Source organism: Chelonoidis abingdonii, chromosome 9, assembly GCF_003597395.2.
Source record: "Chelonoidis abingdonii isolate Lonesome George chromosome 9, CheloAbing_2.0, whole genome shotgun sequence".
NCBI classification, from domain to species: domain Eukaryota; kingdom Metazoa; phylum Chordata; order Testudines; family Testudinidae; genus Chelonoidis; species Chelonoidis abingdonii.
Window position 1 is genome coordinate 11,322,307 of NC_133777.1, and position 23,915 is coordinate 11,346,221.

At 41.0% G+C, this 23,915-nt stretch overlaps 1 protein-coding gene across 2 annotated transcripts in view; it reads left to right on the forward strand.

Annotated features, from left to right (window-relative positions):
• The window catches only part of MAD1L1 (mitotic arrest deficient 1 like 1), a 581,856-nt gene that overhangs the window by 285,147 nt on the left and 272,794 nt on the right, over positions 1–23,915 (forward strand). For both annotated transcript variants that reach the window (XM_032794089.2, XM_032794091.2), the window contains exon 13: positions 18,201–18,257. In XM_032794089.2, coding sequence (XP_032649980.1) covers positions 18,201–18,257 — 57 coding nt within the window. The remainder of the gene's footprint in view (positions 1–18,200; positions 18,258–23,915) is intronic.

Below are 23,915 nucleotides of genomic sequence, written 5' to 3' on the forward strand. Positions count from 1 at the left end.
TAGTATCTCTTGGATTCTAATGTACACATTTTCCTTTGACTTTAAAATAACAAAGCATACATGGAAAAATGCTGCAGTCTTTTCATTCCTTTAGTGTATACACTACATATCTGTAGAAGGCAGGAGGAGTATTCTTAACTGTATTGACAAATGGCATTTATCTTCACAGTGCAGGCATGACCTTATGACACACAAGTGGCATATCCCCCTTTCTGAGATAACAAGGGCCCTGCTTTTCAGTCTAGACAAAGCTAAAGTTCATGGTATCTGATTTTTTACAGTTCAGCATCAGCCTCTTGATTTTAAATACACATTATATTGTTGTATTTGGTACTGATGCTAGTTTCTGTTCTTAGGGAGTTGAATGCTACTAACACTTTGAATCAAACACTCTTCCTGTCTTATCATGAGTGGAGAAAAGATGACTCAGGAGGGAGAATTTCACTAATCTGTACTTCCATGGGCTCCAACGTTCTGAGAGCTGCTTATGCACACCTCCAGCCAGATGACTGTACATTATACATGCTTCCAAGATTACTACTTCTGCAATTAGAAAGTGCATGATGAGCAGTTTTGGCATCTGTCAAGCTAACAGTCAAGTGAAGTGGTTCTTTCCTGATGTCAGGAGTGTGAATGTGGCACCTTGCCATTCAGACAGAGGTAAAACTTTGAAGCTATTTAGATGCCTTTTTATAAAGAGAGACAATTTAAACATAAAACTGAAGATTAGCAAAATATATGTTCAAATACCCTTCCCTCCTCCCTGTAAACATTACAACGTGGAACTAACGCAAGAACTATTTGCTTTTAGTTTGCATGGGGTATGAAGTGCCTGCTGTGTAGTTACATCCATTGTAGCTCCTAGCCACCAGTTGACAGAAGCTTGTCAAGTATGATGTAATTGTCAGTTTCTGAAAACATGCACAAGCAATAACACTGCAATACTTCTTTGTGACTTTGTGTCTTGTCCTAATGATAAAAATTGCCATGTAGTGGTGAATTCTTATCCTTTCCCCTTTTGTCAAATCAGTTTGCAGGACATGGAACAGATTTGTCAAAATTCAGAGACTGGATGGCTCAGAGGATTGGTAATTGGACACACAATAGAGCCTTTTTTACCATTACATTGCCAATTAAATCTAACTAGGGTCAATAGTGATTGTAAGTTGTTACTATCTGTTGGCTGTTTGATTGCTGCTTTGAAATGAGTTGTTCAACCCACTTCAGAGAGTACAAGTGTTCATATCACAAAAACATCATCACCCCAATCTGTACTGCAGACCTATAGTAGCAGTCCCAGCAGAAAAGCCAAGGATTGATTGGACTGCATCTAAGACTAAATACCACTGTTCGTGCTCCATAGAGGTAATTGCGGCAGATGAAAATTGAGAGACACTGATGGGGCAGCATGGAGAAGCTTGTACTTTTGTTTCTCATGCTAAATCTATTTTGTGGATAAAAACAGGACTTCGGTCTCCAGAGCCATCCATCCAACTCTTTTCCTTAACGTTAAGCTCACCTACAATTTTTTACAAAGGAAATTAAACTGTCAGGTGAATTCATTATTGCTGGCAATCCTAGAATGTGTATTACAAATGGCCAGCAGCTAGAATTGAAAAAAAGATGGCTTATTGTCTTATCTGTTCATGGCATTGGAGGTTGTACACGTTCCTTACGCTTTTTCAACACTTTCACAGATTAAGAATAATAAATAAATGATGGACTGTGGAGGTTAATGCATATCACTAGTTTGGTAGACGATTCTGATAACTCCAGTCTTCACTTTCCCCACATGTCATAGGTGAGATAATTTTACTCATAGTTGCAATTACAAATATGTACAGAACCATAGATGCTGACTCCATGGGGGCTCTGGGGCTGGAGCACCCTCGGGGGAAAAAAAAAATAGTAGGTGCTTAGCACCTAACAGCCACCTGCCGGTCAGCTGTTTGGTGGCGGGCAGGAGAAGCTTGGGCATGGGGGGCGGGAAGAGACAGAGTGAGCGGGGGGCTTGGGAAAAGAGGCAGAGTGGGGGTGGGGCCTTTGGGCAGAGCCTCGGGGTGGAGCACCTACCCAGAAAGAAGAAAGTCAGTGTCTGTGTACAGTACCATGATAACATTAAACATCATAGAGATATTTAAAAATTAAGCTATTTCCACATTATAAACTTATGTGTATTCATTGTTGGAAACTTTCTTACATATTTAAAAAAAAAAATGTTCCTTCCTGTTAAATCAATAGCAAAGCTAATAGATCATGAGTTGAGTATTCACTTGTCTAACAGTGTGCGTGGCATGTAAGTCACAAAGTTTTATTTCTACTCTTTGTTTGGATTACCAACAAATAGAGGTCTGTCAAGATGGCTGCATGAATTCTTCCAGCACAATATTTGAATGACTATGCCAGTAGTATCCAGGAGATTCTGAGTTAAGACTGCTTTAATGCAGATGGTTTAGAGCTTTCACTGTAAAAGCTCGAGGTGTACCTCGTCCCTTCCTGTTCCGTTCACGTGGTAGAGAATAGTGTAGTCTCCTATGGGCTGTGATACTTTGGTCTACTTTTGGGTGTTGAATGTGCAGGTGCTGGGTGGTCCGGGTGGCCTTTGATATACAGAAGGTCAGAAGAGATCATCTAGTGGTCTTTTCTGGCCTTTAACTCTGACTTTCTCAGTGCTTTGTTTTCCTCTTTCATTGCGTGGGGTTGATGATAATTATCACAAGTGCCTCACAGGGCTGCTGTGAGGAGCAATTAGTTTATGCGGTGCTTTGAAAATGTAAGCACTAGTATTATTCTTTATCATTAAGAAAGGTCTAATCTATCATTTGGGGGAGATGTGTGTTCAGAGAACAGGTGCTTCATGATCATTGTCTCAGATGGAGAATATTACTCGTGAGAGTACGCTTGTTTTCTGCTTTATGTTTATTTGGAAATCAAATATTGTTTTAAATGAACTGTTGGGCTCATGAAAGATGCTAGATTGGCCAGAGTTTTCTTTCTATCCACAGAATGGAATAAAACGACAAGCAGTAGTGCTAGCTTCCTTACTGCTAATACACCCACATTTGTTTTTCTATTTTATTCAGCCCTTGGCAACTTTGCAAGATGGTCAAGTAGGAGGCAGCAGTGGCAGTCGCAGAGTTGGCTTTTGTGATGATGTGAATATTTGACCACTAAAAAGTGGACTGGAAATGTCAAATCTTTTCACGTTGACCACTGAAGAGCCATGAGTTGGTAATGACTTTTGTCACTGCTGATCTAGGCTGCATTTTACTCAGTGACAAAGTGTAAGATTCTATATCTGATTAGCTGCTAAGTCATCCAGCAACTGATGGAGTTTCAAATCTAAAATAGAAAACCTATGTCTGTTAAACTTCCATCAGCATCACAATGTGTGCAGAGAGAGAAATAAAAAGCAAGGAACACAACAAGAGTGGAGAACTATCCTATTATTTTTACCCTTCTGCCCCATGTATTGGTATGATTTTGATCTCAATTTTACGTTCAGGTAGGTCAGTTGAAGTTAGAACAGCTGTCAGGACTGATCAACTGTACCAAGCATACTACCACTTTTAATATCTCTTCCATTGGGGGCAAACTGCTGGCTACCAAGACTGTGTATTGTTGGAGATATCACCCTGGTAATGCAAATTAGATTGGAATACGATCCCTCTGTACAGAGTGCTTTGGGGTTTTAGGAAAATATTCTTATCCTTTTCTCATCTTTTGTATCTCCATCTCCTCTCTTTCCTGCTATTTTATAAAGTGGATTTCATCCTAAAAGAAAGTCAAGAGCTTAGAAATTTAAATTGGCTTACAAACTGGGTAATTTCATCTGCTGGTGGCAGTTCTTTTACAGTGCATCACAACGCTATCCACTTTTTCAAGACAAGAATAGAAGAAGAATCTACTTCTGCCACTAATAATAACGGCCATATCTGAAGTAGAATGTTTGCTTTATTAAACAAATTAAACCACACAACTAGGCTAGAGATCTGGAATATTCTATTGGCTGGAGAGACCAGTCCTAAACTAGTTCTGTCTACACTTTAGAACGAGCAAAGGTTATAGTTACAAAACTTACCTCATCCTAACAAACTGTCAGTGGCTAATCATATCTTGAGGACAGCACACTGTTTCCTAGCAACTTCTGAGAGGTGATTAACTCTTGTGGATCAGATACAGCACAGCTACGTTAAGGGGTTGAAATTGGAAAGGAAATTTTAGATAGATATGTGATTCCACTGGTTTTTGAATGAGTAAATTAACACTAGGGGGAAATTTTTGCCAGGTAACTTGCAAATAAAGACGTCAAGAAGTAAACTTATTTTAGTTTCCTCCAGCCATTTAGCTTAGTTGGAGCTGACTGGCACAGAGGGAGAACATATCTCCAGGAATGGGGAGGATCAAGTGCCTACCGAGTCGGAAGGAGATACAGATAAGATCCCAGAGTGGCAGAAAAGATGGCCATCATATGGTAGCTGCTATTGTTAGTATTTTTTTCCTTCGGTATGTGGATGAAAATGCCAGTGTTGATAAGGCTGCAGATTTCAGACCTGGAGTCATGCCATCACTAATCTTAGGGAGGTAGAATGAAATTACCCAAGCTAGAATTTGTCCAGAACATCAGAAACACCCTCAGTATTGCAATAAATCCTGAGAGATACTTGTAACCACAAACTGCCAGGGCCCCTCTCTTATTGTTCGTCCAAAAGAGAGTGCTCTAACAGCACAGTGCCTTCTAAGACTGGGATGGTTTAGTACATAATGAGAGAAGATTCTTAGTTATTGCGTCACCAAATACCACGTGCCACAGTACATACCTAGGTGATCATTTGAGGATTCCCATCTGAATAAAGACCCAGCTCTCTTCAGTTTAGTTTTTGAGATTGATCACAGCACAGTGTAGAGCTAGGCAACTTTCTCTTTAATATTTTGATTTAAATGCTTCGTTTCTCTCTCTGTGTGTTTTTGCTGCTTAGAGCACCGTGAGCTGGGACTTGCCTAATGTTTTATGTCATCCCCTGGCATAGACACAAGCCTATTTTGGTTCTGGCCTGAGAAGATTGATAGTTTTGTTATACTTGGAGTTTGAACCAGACTATTCTTCCACTGAAGGGTTAAAAACTTAGCTAGACAAGGAGTAATAGAAAAGAGGACCCCCTCAATGTACCTACTGCTTGCTAAGATTGCGCATTTAGCAGCTGTTTTGCTGTAGGAATGTTTCTGTGCCCAGGAGGAGTGAATTAGCTGTGGAGTTTCTTCTGTGATGTTCCAGTTATGTGGAATGACTCCCTTGGAGTCCACCACCTTTGGGAATTCACTCATATGTGACCATGAGTTGCTGTCCCCGTCTACTGCATAACTCTACCAGCAGTAGGCTTGGCAAAGATTCATCAGTCAGGCTGCCCTTCGCTGTTGAGGAAGCAGCTGCAAACTCACATTTTGTTTGGCAGCATTCCTTCTCCAGGGGCTGCAGAACCGTTTGATTCGAATGGAAGACAACAGACGTACAGAAGCAGTATAATATCCCCAGTAGATCTTTGCGAATTCTCTGGTCTCCATACTCCTCCTCCCTTCCAACATCTGGAAAGAAAACACCAAGGAAAAACAGGAGGAAATGAGTTTCTCTCTTGGGTCTCAAAATTTCACTGCACTTCAGAATGCAAAATCAACATATGCTTTCTGTGGTTCTGAGCTGTTCTTATAAATCAGGCACTTTTTGCAAACACAGGAACACCTAAGCCCCTCTGTCCATCAGGAGCTTCCCGATGTACCTTGCACTGAAAACTGCTCCAAGCTAAAGCCAGTGGGGCCTGATCTCCAGAGAAGGCTTTCTGAATACGTTTTAGTGATCATTCTACCCTCTACCATCTCCTCTTTTTGCCTCTTACTGCTGTGTTCCTTAGCTTCTCTGAATAAATCCCCCTCCCCTCCCGCCCCTATCCAGTTGTCATCTTGAACTTTGTATTTAATGTCAGAGTTGGAGGTGGACTTGGCCTTTGGGATACAAAAGAGTAGGAGAGAGGGCAAGAAAGTGCTTCATCTGAACACAGTGGGCATTTCATGCATGGACCTAAAATTAAGTGTTTGATGTTTTTACTGACTGAGCCATCTGGATTGTGCCGGATGCATTTTGTGTCAGTGGCAGTAATATCTTGCACTTGGATATCTCCTTTCATCCAAAGATCCCAAATCATGTTACAGAGTAGACGTTGTCTTTTTGCAGATGGAGAGACTGAGTTTCAGAGAAATTAAATAACTTGCTGAAGGCTTCACAGCAATTGTTTGAGCTGGGAATAAAAACTAGATCTCCTGACTGTTACAGAGCCATGCAACTGATTTTGGGCCAAGGTTAAGTACTTTCCTGGGTAGTCAAAAAAATAAAATAAAAATCTCCTGTTTGAAGTCATTATATTCCACTTTGTCATATGAACACGTGGGTCCCTCCTGATTCTGGATGAACCCCTTCACACAGCAGTAGTACTGAGAATTTAGGATGACCTGTAACATTATAGTAAACTTGCTATCTGCAATTCTTGACATCACTAGCTAGTGAATCTGTCACTTAAAACAAAACAGAGCAAGAAAGATTGGTCTGTCCTTGAAACTTGAGAGCAAGGGAAAGATTTGGCCATTATCTGTCTGTCCAGTAAATCTTGATAACGACTTTGACAGCAGTCTGTAGCTCGCAGATGTTTTCCCTGTGTCTTCAGTAATTATAAGGGTGACTCCAGCAATTTTCCAGTTTCAAATATAATTTTTTGTGTGTTAACATCTGAGTTCCTTTTCTTTATTCATGCATCTCACGCCCTGGGAGTTAACCAGCTGCCTATGTGTCTCACACTTGGGAGCGGCACTCAGTACTACACATCATGTCCAGTAAGAAGTTATTTCTCTGTAACATCCAGCAGCTTTTGCTTATACGAGGGAAATAGACTTTATTATTCTGTACAAAACAATGTCATTCCTCCCTTATGTGGTTGAGTTGCCATTGGAGGCACAGGGAATACTGGTGCCTTGGCAGCCCTTGGGGTGACTTTTTTACACAGGGTTGAATTTCCGTTGGTTTAAGTTGCTTTAGTTTCTTAAGGGACTGGAGAGGGTGGTTGAGACCAAACGACATTAAAACCCATATAAGCAGTTATCTGTGAAACCTATTTTAATTACAACTCTCCACATGTGGTAAGTCACAATAATAAGAACATGATCTCTGTTTTGCTCGTTACAACATTCCTATAAATCAGAATGAGTTTTGCTTCTACAGCAGCAGTGTATAAACTTGTGTGTTTGAAAGTTAATAGAGAATTTTCCTCCACACTTCTGCATGGTTATTACAGAGAGGCTGATTCCCCCTCACCTCTGTCCTCTCCCCAACTGCTGTGAAATTACATTGGGTACATTTTTGTGTTTGACACTTTGGGGACTATTAGAATTTATTTTGTAGATGTTATTTCCCACATATGTCGTGCGTGTGCTCTCAATTTAATAACCAGAAGAACTTTCCTGAGAGTAGTAAAATGACTTGAATCATTAAAGCAGTATGGAAATTATTTAACAGTCTTTGATATTGAGCTCCTTCACTTTCAGTTACCCAAATAATGCTGCTGCATGGAAGATTAGCAGTCGCCAATGGAAGGCTTCAAAGTAACATTTAAAATTGTTCTAGACCATTAAATCCTGTGTAAATTTGGAGGACACTGTGGAGTCAATGAAACAGCTCCAAATCTCTGATAATCTGCACCAATACTGGGCTAAAGGATTGATGAGAAGATGTTGAATAGCATGGTATAAATGGGCTATATAACTGCAAAGGACTAAGCAGGCAAAGGGATTTTTGAGCTCTTGAAAGTTGCATCTCTTGGCTGCGATGTCATAAGTTGGCATGTTTCACTAGTGAACATCGCTTTTCATTTCAGCTTTCACAATATTTTAATACATAGGATTGCAGTATGCAAATAAACTGAAGTCTAACTGTGACTGGCTGAGTTACGTCTGTCACAATCCCTGCCACCCACACAAATGAGCTGTTCACAGCTATCTTGAAATCAAAGTTTTCCTCATGTTTTCTTTCACTGAACAGAATTTTACAAAAAATCGACATGCAGAGGGCACCAGGGACATTTTATATGTGATTTTTAACCCTTTCTTCAGTACAATCTCATGATACTGTTCAAGCATTCTAGATAAAATATAAACATCTTCAGATTCTTACATTACAAAATAGTCAAATAGCAGTTTCATGACCACAATGCCTCACGATCAGTTGAGTGCATCCATGCGTGTATTTTATAACCCAGCCACTCTTTTAGTGTCATCTTGTATTTGGCCTAGATCCTCGGATGTGCAGAATTCTGCTTGGCTCACCTGGGGAGTAATGGGGAAGGGAAGAGATGGTGTAACACTGTCTTTCTGCTCACTCTCTCCCCACTAAATCATGGGGCATGAGTCAGTTGACCAGTGTCGCAAGCTGAAGCAGACAAAGAGCACAGCGTGCTCCAGCCACAAACTCGTGGGAATTTAGCCCAGTCAGAGGATCTGGCCCTATATTTCTTTTGTGTATATTACACAGGTAAATATGTAAAGTTATTTTTGATTAGCTCATGGCAAACACCAGAGTAACAATGAAGGGGTTTGTGATATCAGATCCCCAAAAAATGAGCCTTATTTAGGTTTCCTGTGTTTCATGTATTTGAAACATGATTTTAAAATAGCGTTTTTATGATCCTTACAAAATATTCCTTAGTATTTTTAAGGTAATTTGCCAAAGAAGCACACAAGGCCACCTTATATGGAGGGACTTTGGGGCCTCCTAAGTAAATTGGCCAATCACCACAACGGATTTCTTCAATGTTCATGGAACGTTTCTTTAAAATACTGCTACGGTCAACTTAGGCTTTTGTCACATTGCAGAAAATGTTACATTTTGCATCTATGTCATAACCCTCTAGGCTTGGCTTCCCCTTGTTAGTTCTTGAGGCAGCTGCCCTGATGGGAAATTCACCACCATCCTCACAGCCCTTCTGTTAGGAGAGAGGAACTCTAAGGTGTGTCTGGGACTCTACAGGAATCCTGGGCAAAGATGCTGTGCAAAAAATGCGCTGTATTAGTGTCTCCTAGGTGTCCTTTTCAGCAAGTGCTGCACACCTAGGGGTTGCAAACTACAGCTTGTGTCACTGAAACCCTGGTACCTTCCCCTGGGGACCTTGGTCTGGAATTCTGACTAGGAAAGTTGGCACAAGCCAGGAGTAATCAGCCATGTATGTGCATATATATATTACTCGGAGAATGCTATGACTCCTCTTTTTTCTCCATGGTAGTGAGACTTCTGTATATCTCCATTCAGCATCCAGGACAAACATTTCTATTATGACTGTGTGGAGTTTCTTCATATTTCCTAATGAAGACAGGAGGCTTGAAAGTGTTATGCCTCCAAGTCAAACTTGTTCTGATTTATGACCTGTGTGTAACACACATAATTTTTAATTGTGTGTTTCTTTGGCTGCTGCTACTAGTGTGTGTGCTCCTGAATGTGAAATACCGAGTTGTAAATTACTGTGAGTTCATAAAGGGAGTACTTAGATTTGCTAATTGCTCATAGAATGGAGGAGGTTTTGTTGTTGTTGCGAAAGTTTGTTCACTAGAGGTTGAGGAGCTTAATTTTCCCTGCAAGTGTCTCTGTCACTTGAGCAGCTTGTCCATAACATAGGGCAGCTGGCTCACATTCATGCTCCAGAGGAGAGATTGGGGCCATTGATGTGGCCAGCTTAACCACTTGCCTTGTAATTAACATTGTTTGGGGCTTGATTCATTAATCCTGAAAGCTCTGTAGTTCTGACCAAACGCTTCCTACTCCGGAGCTGGCATTAATGGCTGTTTGACAGACACAAGGAGCAGATATGAGGAGAGCAGTGATCTCGACCTTTTTGATTCACTCCTGTCTGGTATTTTTCCCGTGTTTGTGTTTACTTGTGAAGGTTTGAAATATGGCTGATGTAGCTACAATTGCTGCTTTGGAAGGTATTTGAGAAGAGCCATTAACTCAAAGAGCACAGGGAAGTAAACTGAACAATTCAGAAATGTCTCCCTGGTATTTGAATTGGTTCCCATGCTCTCAAACCATTTCTATTATTGCTTCAAAGTCTGGATAGCAGATCCAGAATATGGTCAGCTTACAATTTATCATACCTGCTGGGAAGAGGATATAATAGTACTAGGAAATGGGTTACATTAGGCAGCGTTGTCCCATTGGATGAACACTTTAAATTGACAGATGCTTTTCCCCCTCCTACCCCCCTACTCCAAGGCTTTTTAAAGTGATTTGTTAAATGCTGAGCAAGATGTTTTTCTGGCATACTCTGCTTAACTGATTTTGATTGCCTGGACCACACTGTGTGGTTAGTGTGCAAAGTGTTGGTTGGCAACTTACTTGCCTGTCCAATTCTTTAACCCAGTACCTTCATGTTCCTTAAAGCTTGAGTAATGTGGTCCATGGGAATTGAACATAGTACGTTAAGTAATGGGAATGTCTTGGGAGCTGAAAGATAAAATATTTCCATTTTTGTCTGAAAATTCAGTGTGCATGTCCTTGCCACTGGGAGAGATTCTCCAAACACCAGAGTGATGAGTACAGCATAAAAACCTGGATAGAACAGACAAGTCACTTAAATGTGGGAGTGTTGCTTTTTTACAGGAAAAAGCTCTGAGATTACAATGGCAAACTTTGCTCCAGCTTCTGCTGTATGTTTTATTCTTCTGGCCTGAATGGCAAATCTGAGAGTGCACCTTGTTAAGGGGATGTACATTTCCATTAAGAAGGTGGAAAGTGGACATGATAAATTGCAAAGAGTCTTAAGTGGCATGAGACCATGTGGCCTAAATTGGTCTTGGATCCAGGGCTGAAAATGTATGAATTGAGAAGCCTAACTGTTCTGTACCTGAAAGGCAAGCGACAGGAAACAGTACAATAACATTCCCCTCAACTCCTTCTGAGGGGACCCTGTAAATACCCTCCATGTGCCTGATTCAAGGGATGCAACAGGCTACTATATGCCATTCAAGGTCTCTCTCCAGCTGCTTCCTTAAGCTGTTGCAGTGGCTGCCAGTTTTTCTGAAGTGCTCTGATTAAGTGAGATGTTGGGTAAGTTCAGAGCCTCATTTCTCCTTTATAATTAAAAAAAATATGTGTGTGTGTCTCGTGCTGCTGCTGCTTAGTTTGTATTTTCCTGTGGCCTAGTAGGAATATGGCAGTGAATGATGTTGCAAGCATCTTTTCTGTAACAGCTGAGCTAGGTTCAATATTTGATTTGGGCTAATGAAAGGGCTTGGGGGTAGGGCTAACATTTCAGGCTGTTGTGATAAAACATACAGATCAGCTACTTCACAGCCTGGTAGAATAGTTCCAGGGGACCACTACTAGATTGGTACCTTCAGTGCTTGGCTAACCCCCAGTGCGAGTGGAAGAGAGAGTTGGGTGAGAATGTCTTCCTGATGTACCTATCAGGTACTTATCAGGTTCTCAAATTCTGATAAGCAGATCACTTTCTGTTGGCTTGTAGAATGCTGTCTGAGCCACCTTCTTATTTCGAGCTGCTGGGTCATAGTAAATGACAGTTAACAATACATTAAACATATCTCTTTTACATTTTTATTTGAGCAATGGCTGTAGTTGCCACAGAGATGTAATATGATCATGAATGATATCTAATTCTACTCCCTTCTAGCACCCTACATAATTCCTCTGCATCCTTGATATTAAGACCCTTTAATAGTTTCTCATGGTGATTATGCATTTTGTACACTCATACTCCTCCCAAGACTTATGTCTCTGAGTAAAAAGAGTTAAAATGTATAGTTTGACGTTTTTCATAAATGATTTCCTTCAGCCACCTAATCATGTTTGGTTGCTATTCTCTGAATTCCCGGTAGTTCCTTTTTCCTTCTTGGCACTGAGCTGTGCAGAAACAAATGCAGCAGAGAGAGCCTATTTTGTGATTTGATGCTTCTGTGATTACAGCCCAAAATCATATTGGCCTGCCATGTCATACTGCAATTCGTATTTAGCTTGCTGTCCACTCTTGCCTCTAGATCTCTGTTGGTATAACAGTTTGAGAGGTCTATTCCACCACATGTATGTTTTTTTTTAAGTTAAATCTTGTGTTATTTCCTGTCCATGTTTTTAATTTCTCTTGATCCTTTTCTTGACCGCTTCAAAAGGTTTTTTTTGGCAAACCTGCCAAACTTCGCATCTATGTATTATGTTAATGTGCTTTGTGGATCCCCTGCTCCAAATTTCAGCCAAGATGTTAAATAACATCACACCATAACTCCCATTCTTGTGGCATCCCATTACACAGTTCCCCTAATTAATACATTGCCATGATGACATGTTGTATGCTGCCCAAACAACAGATTAAGCCTTCAAGTAAATGAATTTCACTTGTTTGAGCAGCAAGACACATGGATACTTCCTGTTTTAAGAACAAATTTGTTTCCCCACTGTTTACTTTTACCAAGGCTTAAGAATTTGGTAATGGAACACAAGGTCTTAACTCTAGGTCACTGATTCAAAACTTAGACAGTTAGTTGTTCAGTGTCATAGTCAGGTGGGGCAGAGAGGAGGCGCTTGACCTAATATATCCCTGCTGTATTTGTCCTCTGGAGAAATAGTGGACTTCATTTTCCTGAGTTCTCAGTATAGAACTCTTCACCAGTGCTCATTTCTCATTAAGCAAATTTTATGTCAATAAATCAAAGTTTAGAAATATTCCCAGGGCTGGACTTGTCACAGGTACTATGCTCAAGTACGTGAGAGGGATGGAGGGCTTGTCGATCCAGCAAGTTACTGTGCAGCAAGCCAGGGTGTGAGTCTACAGTGCTCCACTCGACATACAGTGGTGTCCTGTGTGGATACTGCGGCAGCACAGTGAAGGTACTGGAGAGCAGTTACTGCATGGCAAACTGGTGCACAATAGATTCACAGCCTAGTGTTCTGCACAGTAACTTGTCTTATATACAAACACTTAGTTCCTCTTACGTCTTTTTGTTTCCATCAGAACAGTGCATGTATGTCATAATTTCTTGTGAGTCGGGAACTTTGCATGCTGTTCTTTGCTTCAGTGACTGCACTCTGCCCTGTGTCTAAGTTTTGGAAGGTGTATAGGTATCATCTTTTGCATCTTGGGCAGCTCTCCTCCTAACCAGTTTGCAGGAGCTTAATATTAGCCTCAGCCATTGTGTAGGTCAAGTTTGAAACTGAAGAAAGAAGTGGGGAAAAGAATATGTGCAGTGTGGTAGGGGAGAGTTACAGTATGAATTCTAAGTAAAAGGCAGGTTGTAAATGTGCTAAGCATCTATAATTTGTTCTCCTCTATTACTTTGGGTTGAGGACAAATTCCTTATTTTGGAAATACAGGGCTGGTGGAAAGTATCCTGTGAAACACACACTTGTTAAAATGTTTGGCAGGGTTTGTGGTAAACGTAATTGACTTTCCTAATATGCTTCTCCAAGTACCATTTAGATTTAGAATTCCCTTGGGTTAACAGACTACAACATCAGACTCCTATCTCAGTCAGCCTCACTCTAGCCTTAGTGAAGTGCCCTCACACCTGGGCATTTCAAACTGTTCATGGATTGCTTTTCAGCACTCTTTGTCTTTGCTTTGTTTGACTTTTCCTTAGTCCAAGACAGACCCTCACAGACCAGAACCAGTAGTAGGTGTAACCAGTGGTTATCAACCTATTTACCTTTGTGGGCCTCACATGCAACTTTCTATGTGTTATGTGGGCCCATCCACACAATATATATACCACCTGTATGGCCTTGGGGATGTCACATGGGCTGCAGCTGTGTGCTAACTGGGCCATGGGTCGAGAACCACTGGGTGTAACTGTAGAGTAGAGTGTAACCCTTAATCATTTTTCAGTTTCTAACTTAGGATGGTGAAATAGTCCTTGTCTGATGGTTAAAACCCTCTTTATGTAGACCTGAGTCCATTAGAGATGTTGGAAAGTTTATTTACTGCCTATCCACTGTGTTCATTCCATCCGTGTGTGTGTGTTGCAAAGACTATTCCAGCATATGAAGAATGTCTTTGCAAATGCAATATGTGGCTCTTTTCTGACTTTAACCTGGTGATAGATTTCTACCCGATTAAATATTTGTGGGGAGAAATCACTCCCAGGTGTCGGTGAATTTACAAACGGTCTCCTGACATTTCAGCATTCTTGTGGTAATTTCAATTTTGCTTCTCTCTTGTTTGTGCTTGCTCTTTATGTCTGCACAGGGCTGGCATCTCCTATAGTGTTTAATGAGTGTGTTTCATTTCCCTACACCAGAACCCAGGATTATGTTAAAACCATGTTCATCTTGTATGAGTGCCTGTTCCTTTAATAACATGACATCCTTATAGGGTCTGCACAGCTAGAACCTGTAACTTTCTTGGCGCTTCCACTGAGTTGAGGGCTGAGGCAGACTTGGGCTCTGCCTAATTGCAATGTTTGTTTCTTTGTTTGGGGAATTCACTTAAGCGTTCTATGCTGAACTCTGAGACTGTAATTTTTTGTTTGCTTGTATTTCAGTGCAATTAGCTTCTGTAGCTTAATGTTTTTCATTTCATTGTCATGAACTGCTTGTCGTTCACCTCTTTTGGATACGGTGCTCGTAAAGCTCATATCATGTGGTATAGAGATGTCATTAGAGAGATTCTGGAGGGTTTAATGAATATCTGCCAGAATTAGTTTGTATGAAAAATTTTAGTTCGTATTGGGTTGTTTAGACTGTTTAAATGTGTTTTGCTTTCCTCCTTTGAGACTATCCTTCAAGCTCTGTGCTAGTCACGGGGAGGCTGATCGGAGCCTAGCATGGTGTCATGGAACAGAAGAGGCGGAAAGAAGTGACAAAAAGTATTGTATGTGATTTCTCTGAACTAATTCTACAATACCAGTTTTCTCTAGCGTTTTCTCTCATAAAGGCCCATCATCACTGAAGAATCATAGGAGTATCTTTAACTCAGAAGAGATGCCAACTCTGAACCAAGATTGCCTTACTGCTTTCTCCTAGGAGAACCCAGTTCCTCTATCACTGCCCCACCTTGGGGGTTTCTTTGAGAGAGCCTCTGCCAGGAAAACTCTGTAAGCCTGCTTTGCAACAAGAGTTCATCAGCCCCAAAATATTCACCATGCTTTTGTCTCCTTGAGAGAACCCAAACCACCTTCACTTCCCAGGACTCTACCACAGCATCTTCCCATCAGGGTTTCTCTACAGGAGTTCTTGAACATACCTGTTTAGTCTCCATGTGACGTACCCCATAATGCTTTATAGAAATATGCTGATGAGTGTAAATATGACACAACAGGAATGTTTTATGCTAGATATGCCATGTAACATATCTTTGCAAAGGTTATGTTCTACTGAATGTATTCATCCTATTCATATGCATGTATCATTTTTATATCTGAAGTTATGAGCATTGGCTTTATGCTTGTATTTAAAGTGTTTGCTGTAGGAAGCACATAAGGCAGTTTTGGTCAACATAGTGTGAAGGGGTTATTCAAGTAATTGGGAGCACTTAGCTAACAATGGACCTTGGGAGTCACCAATCCACATCAAAGCTTTCCTGGGAACATTCTAACTAACGTAAACAATGGTGTCGGCCTGCAAAAAGCTGAATCATTCATAGACATGTGACTTGCCCAGGTGACTGCAAAACTCCATCTTGTTGAGGGGATTTTACACAGGAGAAGAGAGGGGTTTCCACCCACAAGAGAGTGACTATATAAGCCCCTGGAAACCTCTCCATTTTGTCTTCAGCTGGCTCAAGGGATAGCCTCTCCGCCCCAAAGAGGTGCCTGAAAGAAACTGGAACAAAGGACAGTAACTACAGGGGTGTGAGTGATTGCAGTACCCAGACTAGGAGGAAGTCTAATCTGTAAAAGAAGCTTAGTGGAACATCTCTGAGGGTAAGGTTTACCTGTATTTAGTTTCTTACTGTATTAGGCTTAGACTTGCGTGTTTTTGTTTCATTTTGCTTGGTAATTTACTTTGTTCTGTCTGTTATTACTTGGAACCAACTTTTTGTATTTAATAAAATCACTTTTTACTTACTAATTAACCCAGAGCAAGAATTAATACCTGGGGGAGCAAACAGCTGTGTATATCTCTCTATCAGTGTTATAGAGGGTAAACAATTTATGAGTTTACCCGGTATAAGATTTATACAGAGTAAAATGGATTTATTTTGGGTTTGGATCCCATTGGGAACTGGGTATCTGGGTGTTGGAGACAGGAGCACTTCTTAAGGCATTTTCAGTTAAGCCGGCAGCTTTTGGGGGACATATTTCAGACCTGGGTCTGTATTTGTAGCAGGCTAGTATGTCTGGTACAACCAGGCAAGGTACTGAAGTCCCAAGATACCAGGGAAAACGGGTTTAGAGGTAGTCTCAGCACATCAGGTGGCAGTCCCAATGAGATTTCTGTGACACAACCCATCACACTCATGTTCTGCTTCACAAAGGCAGGAGCTTTTGAACTGCTCTGACTGAAGGCTGCAAAAATATCTGTGAATAGTCTTCAGTACATGCATTTCTATGAAAGGCAATATGGTCCATTGCATAGAAAACTGGATTAGGGTTTAGGACAGCTCAGTCTGTTCCCAGCTTTGCCAGTGACCTGCTGTGTGACTAAGGGCAAGTCACTTCCTTTCTTTGTGCCTCTGTTTCTGCACCTACCCTTGTATTTCATGTGTCTGTAGATTGCAAGGTCTTTGGGGCAAGGACTTTTTCTTGTAAAGAGGCACTGATTTTGCTTGTAGTCTCTATTCACCACATTAATACAAATAAATAATAGTAACGGTCCAGTATGTCACAGTAGATCCTGTGTGTGAGTTATTGGGGGCTCTCTACAGTATAACGTGATTAGATATGTTCATGCTGTATTTCATGCAATTGTAATTTTTTTCTTATGGGGAGTTTCATTCATTACAGGATAATGAATGATTACCTCTGCTCCTTGTCTGGCTACTTTCATGGTGTTTGAACTACAATTAGTATCCTATTTGGCAGGCTTGTTAAAGAGGTCAAAAGACAGAATAGGTCCGGAGATTGTCGAGCTGCACATCTCTAGAAGTAGATCCTTTTGGATTAGAGACACGTTATCAAGGTGGTAGAGGGAAATAGCTCAGCTGCAGTCAGTTTTGTATTTGTTTTACATGTAGCTAAAGACGTTTCATCTTGAAGGCTTGTAGCAGATCGCCGACTCACCGGCGCGGCGGCTCCTGCTGATCATCCAGGAATTAGCTCTCTCAGCTCTGGAGCACCCTCTATGGCTGATGTCTCACCCTCTGTTACCTACTCCTTTGCAGTTCCTTTATCTCCACCACGTATAGGCCCCACGTCCCTCCCGGACTACAGTACCCCTTACCTTGGGGTGCTGCCCCTCACCCAGGGAGCCCCACTCCTCTGAACCCACCTTGCTTCAGTGACCCACTGCCAGTCTTCATCTAGCCCTTTTACTCAGGGGCAAACTGCAGACTGGAATGGCCACTCATCATTGGCTAGGGTGTTGGACCTGCTGCCTTTCCCTGCAGCCCCAGTACCTCCTTAGGCCTTCCTGTCAGGCCTCAGCCTGGGAGGTTGCCAGGCCTGAACTCCTCAGCTCAGCATGCCCCTTCCCCAGCACTGCTCTGTTGAAGGTACCCTGTGCTCCCAGGCAGCCTGGTCCTTCCCACCCCAAGGCAGGAGTGAGACTGCCTGCTTCCTAGTTCACAGCCCTCTTTATACCAGCCCTGGATTGGCGGCTACCTGCCTTCCCCTTATTGGCTCCTTGGGGCAGCCCTTTTCCAGAGTTGGTTTTAACCCCTTTCTCTCTGGAGCGGGGTGCTTGCCCCACTACAGGCTATAAATGTAACATCTTTTACCAGCCTCAGAAAAATATAAAGAGAAGAAAGTGCATAAATGTGGGTTTTTTTCATTTAATCAAATAAAAAGAGACTTGAAAACCTCAAACTTTTAATACATCATCCAAGCAGAAGCAATCTGATGGGCCCTGCGGTGTTTGAAGTATTTAGGTGCTACTTAGCTCAGTCCACATTTCCCAGAACTGGAGTGCTGGGCACTTAGTCCTGGCAAACTGTAATAATTAATAATGTTACTGAACAAAGATCATAGTGGCTAAAAACACTGTTCTGATTTTTATTTTCTTGAAGGCTCAGCTGTCCCAAGTTTTGGAAGAAGTGGGGACCCAGAAGCAAAGAGCAGATATGGTATGTGTTAATTTTCTTTTACTCCTTGTTTTATAGTAGTGAAAATATGATGTGCAGCTTTAAATGCCTTTTAAGAATGTGGATCCCGAATTCGAGATGTGAACAGGCAGTGAACCTTGCAAGGGAGAGAGAGTGTGTGTCCCATTAAAGAATATCACAGATCTGGCCCCTTGTCTGTCTCCATATTGTCTTGGTAGAAGCCCTGCATTCTGCTGAGATTACTAAATGCTGCTTCTCCTTCGAAAGCCTATATTCTTCCTGGCAGTTTGCCTTCTATTCATTAGCAGTTCTAGAAGGAAAATAAGCATTTTACTTCATAATGAATCAGGTATTTTCCTTGTGTGGCTGCAGTTTATGTTAGATGTGACAGAATCCTTTGCAGACTAGTTTTTATTATTTGTTAATTTTTCAGTTGCACTTGTCTATTCGGTTGACTCTAACCTCAGAAACAGGAAATGGGCCAGAAAACTGGGAGAAGTGAGGTTGTGCACAATTCAGTTGCTTTACTATACGTGATCCTTCATATTCAGGAATGAATAAGACATCAACATGTAAACATTCAAGTCCTTGTGGTGTGCAAATGAGCAGGTCCCAGAGCTTCAGCTGCAGAATTTTTTTATTGTGGACAAAGCTGCATGGTCCAGAACAAAAAGATAAACAATATAGTATTGTTTTATGTTAAATTGAGTGAATTTTAACAGTCATGAAAGTGAACTTGTAGGACTGGCAACAGTCAGCAGGTGCTGAAGAAACCTCTGGTCTGAAACCCAACTGCTGTCCAATGCTTCTGTTATCTTGCTGTGGGCCTCCACACAACTCTGCTAATGCACGTTGGTCTTAATCTTCAACCCTCTTGCTATTCTTGCAATGAGTTGCCAGATCTCTGTCAATGCCTCTTATTTTGGCTGTGTCGTTCATTGCTGTTCCAATATTGCACTTTCCATAAACAGAAACTGCCAGTTGTATCAAACGGCGCAGTGGCTGGGTGACGTGGACAGATCTTTTTGAAGGTTTAGTCAGTTTCACATTGACTTGAGTCAGATATGAGCTGAGATCTCCAGAGAAAACACTATTAATTCCATTTATCATCTAGTCTCTAAATTACATGGGCTCTCAGTTTTAAATTTGGTGCATTTAGCACTGGGCCTGTGCTCGCTAGACTTATGAATAGAAAATTGTTACATCTTCCAGGTTTGATGTGGTTTTTGTAAGCATCTCAGAAATGACTCTGGCTCCAGTTTTCAGTTGCGTATCTACCATAGATAGCTTGGAGCACTAAGTGTGCTAGCAGATAAGATTGGGAAAGTTTAGTTCCTTGTGTTTACATATGAAAAGCTGTTGTACGCTATTGTTGAGGAGGGGGATACAGGAGTAAGCAGTGCCCAGTGTCTACTCTTGTGAAGTTTTAATTTAACAGAATGCTTGAGGTCTTATGGTCGTCCTCATAGAGCCTATGCTAGTCTAGTAGGAAGAGGCTCCTGATTTCTGGCCCTAGGCTATAGTAGTTTGAAGTATGGATGGCAAAGGGTTGAGATATGAGCTTTATTTAGATTGGTGAGTTTCATTCAGTAGACCAGAGAAAATTGTTCCATAGCGTGTAACAGTCTGTTTTCTCTCTCCCATAGTCATCCCATTTGAAAGAAGCTGACGTATTGTAGCTCCTCTTCAGAACTGGAGATTGGCTTTGCAAATGTTTTTCCTCCTTCCACAAATAAAATCTCCCTCTCGGAGAGGGATGTATCACTTCTTTTATTTCTTTAGGGGTGACGTCGTAATGTTCCCTTTGGATGCTGCCATTCCATTTCAGACCACCTGCGGTCTCAAAGGATTGTAGCACTCCCTGATACTGAACAAATGTTCTCTCCTGGCATGTTTCTCCAACTCCCTCTCTCACCTAGATGGCCTTATTTTCAGACTCATTTTAAATTGACAGGTCAGCAGATGTTTCCCGATTTGGATTCCTTGCATCTCCTTTCCCTTTTATCCCCCTCCCCATTATTTACCAGAGATCTTCTTCTTGTTAGTTTGATGCTAAGCTTCTGTGTCTGGGAAGATACAAAAAGGCTGCTTCTTATCCTGTGTTCTGACAAATGTGGATATTGCTTTTCATCGGTTAGTCTCTGCATGAGCTTAGTCTATGATTGTAAGTAAAATGGAATAAACACCTGTCAGGCACTATCACACAATCCAGTGGGTCTTTGGGCTGCTGACTGGGATAAGATGCTGTGCAGGTGGCATCTCTGCAACCACCTTAATGAGTGCTAATAGTTCTCCCACACTGCTCACAGTGGTGAAGATGAAATGATGTGCTGTGAGTTCAGTGGTGTAACAGACTTTATCTCACCAATGGGTCTGAGTGGGTGTTTGTTTCATTCTGGACATACTGATATTTAAAATCATAGCCTGTGCAGCATTAGTGCACTGGGAGAGTGGCCTAGACTAAGTGACTGCATGCTCTGCACTGCCAGGAGGAGAGGGGTCAAGTTTCAGGGAGACACTGGGCCCAGAGAATTCTAGAAGAGTGGTGCCACGTGCCACTTGCTGATAGTGCACCAAAATGCACTGTAATAGACATGTTGAGTTAAATGGCATAGTGTATTGCAGCACATGATTCAATTATTTCTCTGCTAAAAATCAGTTTACTACTGGAAAAAAAGAAATTAAACAGCTCCAGCTAATTGCAGTTGACAAGACAAAGGCAGTTTGACTTTCCAGTATTAATTAGCAAACCCATACTAATTAGCTTGTATAAGCACAATTCACGCTTCTTTTCCTAAATGCAATTAATATGGCAACTGAAGACGTCTCTGGGTTGTGCTGCTATCATTAACATACTTCACCCTAATTAGATATGGCCAGTAGTGGCTGGAGAAATGAGTTTGTGATTAAGCCATAAAACACGCTCTAATATTTTATACCCTTCAGGGAACTTGAACCTAGAATTTATTTTCTGATTTAATAGAAATTACCCCCATCATTGAGTTGTTTAATTATTTTAATGGAACTTTGATTTTCTTTCTCACTTCCTTGAAGTTATTTATTTTCCCTTATTTGCTTTTTTTGAGTGTTTGTATTCCCATTGTGGGTGTGTATCTTTCTGCAGAGGAGTTGTGTGGCATGTGATTACAGGATGGTCGGCAGCCAATCTGTCAGGACTTCATCAAAAACTGGGTAACCATTTTTTCCTGATTTTGCAAGAAAAAAGTTCAGCTTCTTTTGTTCTTGCTGAAAGAAACTTTTATTTTGTTCTTTTCAACCCATTTTTCTGCAGGTTTTGTTTTGTTGGTTATGTCAACGGAGTTTTTGAAATAAGTTAGTACTCTTGAATCGCTTTCTCTGAAACTTGCTCATATATCAGGGGATCGTTCAGTGTGCTCATCAAGACCTGTAGTTCCCTAAGTTTGTGTTTCCAGGATCTTTATATGTGTGGCAATTTAGTTTAATGCTGTTTGTGGGTATATTGGGTTGACAATGCATAAGTCTGATTGCCGTTTCCCCTTGCTGAGGCATACACCCAAGTATTCTTCGCAGGAGGTTTTGTTTTTTTGAATTCCTGACTTTGTTTCCCTTCACTCATGTCCTCTTGTACTCATGACAGAATTATCTGGCTCAGGCACGTTATCCAAATAGTGGCTGGGGTCTGTGATCTCCATCTCCCTTTAGTCCCTTTAGCAGGTGGCATTTGTGTCTAGACCTTTTTCACCATTTAATCTCTGAGGGAAGTGGTGTTGGTGTTTGGGTATCAAAGAAGCGTGCCTGTGTTTTCGTTTTCCAGAAGCGCTCTGTGCATTCAGGCTTTTTTCTCAAAAAGGCAGCATGGCTTCCAGGGCAAATGTGAGCTCTGAAGGCTTCAGATTGGTGATTTGAAGATTCTTTTTTTACCTTCGTACAGATTAAAGGGGTCAGGTAGGGGAGTCAGAAGTGTTGCTGAGCAGGGTGGGAAGCAAAGGAGATTTGGAAATGTAACTAACAAAATAAATTAGAGGAACTGGAGGCTGTAACAGAAGAAATTAAGAAAATGATGGGAGCGGGATAGAGAGAGAACATAGAAAGGGGAATACAAAGACAGGGTGATTTACAGGCTGGGAAATAGCCCTGGGACCAAATCGTATAATGATTATGATGAAGGTGTAGCAATGTGAAGTGCCTTAAATTTCAAAATGCTAAACTGTATTTGTGTCTTTAGGGATAACCAAAATGAACACTTAATTAAGGAAAGAACATAGAAGAAACAGCAATAGTGAAACTGAAGTGAACAGCATTGCTCTGCAACAATTATGAACTGGAAAGAGACATAAAGACCATTACAGAAGCTGAGCTGAGAAAGAACCAGTGTGCACCAAGGGGTAGGCAGTAGAAATCCATAGATTAGAAACATTTAGTAAATGGAGGCACCTACAAGCCTTATCTTGGATTTGATATTTGAGTGAAATACTAGCTGAAACAAAAGAAACTCCCACATTTTAGTCTGTGTGTAATGGGAGTGATAATACAGAAGAGTGAACCTCAAAATAGAAAGACTGTGGTGGGTAGCTGGGCATTAGGGCTAAGAAATAAAATATCCATTGTATCCATATTTGATAGTGAAAGGTGATCAAACATGCAGTTAGGAATATCACCAGGACAACAAGAGTGATACAGGTGAAGGTTCTAAGAGACAGCTAAAGCCTGCAGATCATCTACAAATAGCAGGTAGTTAAATCCATAGGAATTAGAGCACTAAGCTGCTGCAGGTATAAATAAAACTAAAGCTAGTATAGAACCCTGAAGATCACCCATGTGGGGGGATGTCTGTGGAAGGACAGGGTTTTTTTCCTTTTGTTTTTCAGACACAAGCTGCTTAAAAGGAATGATCAGTAAGATAGCTTAACATCTGTGAGAAAGCAAAGCTTTGGTTTCCAAACTAATTTGGATGACAACAAATCTCTGTAATATTTCTACAAGTCCTAGTGTCTTATACAAGTCTAGCAAAACCAAGACAGATGACTGCCTGGGTATTCAACTTAGCAACAATGTGATCTTAACAGACATCTAGTAAGACAGTTCAGTGAACTAAAATCGGATGGAAAAGGATGAATGTGGTTATAAAAATGCAGCAAAAACTGATCCCAAATGAGATAATATAACAGTTTAGATACAAAAGGGGAAAGAATGGATCGAAATTTGAAAAAGTTCCTGATGGTTTAAGTATTTAAACTAGGCTTCTTTATACCTGGAATAACCAACACATATTTAAATTTAGATGGGCAAATTCAAGAAGTTAAGGAAGAATTAACAATATCCGTAACAGTGCCTGTGATACAAATGAAGGTCTACGTGAGTAGAGCAGAAGTGATAGGATCAATCCGTTAAGCAAGTTGTTGGTTGTGCTGTAGAGATCAATACAAGAATATTGTCATTTGAAACGGGGGAAATGAATGGCAGGAGTCAGAAGACAAGGGAGAATGGTAAAGAGAAGGATCCAATATCACCAATACCACTAGAACAGCACTGTGAATGAACCCTGCTCACCAGGAGAAATGTTAACTCCTCAATCAAGTGCATTGAATCTGAAACAGATTGTTGTTTAGGATCCCCTAGTGTACCATTACCTAACTGCCATGCTGACTGGTGGACTAGAAACATGTATCTAGAGAGAGAGAGATACTTAAAGAAAAA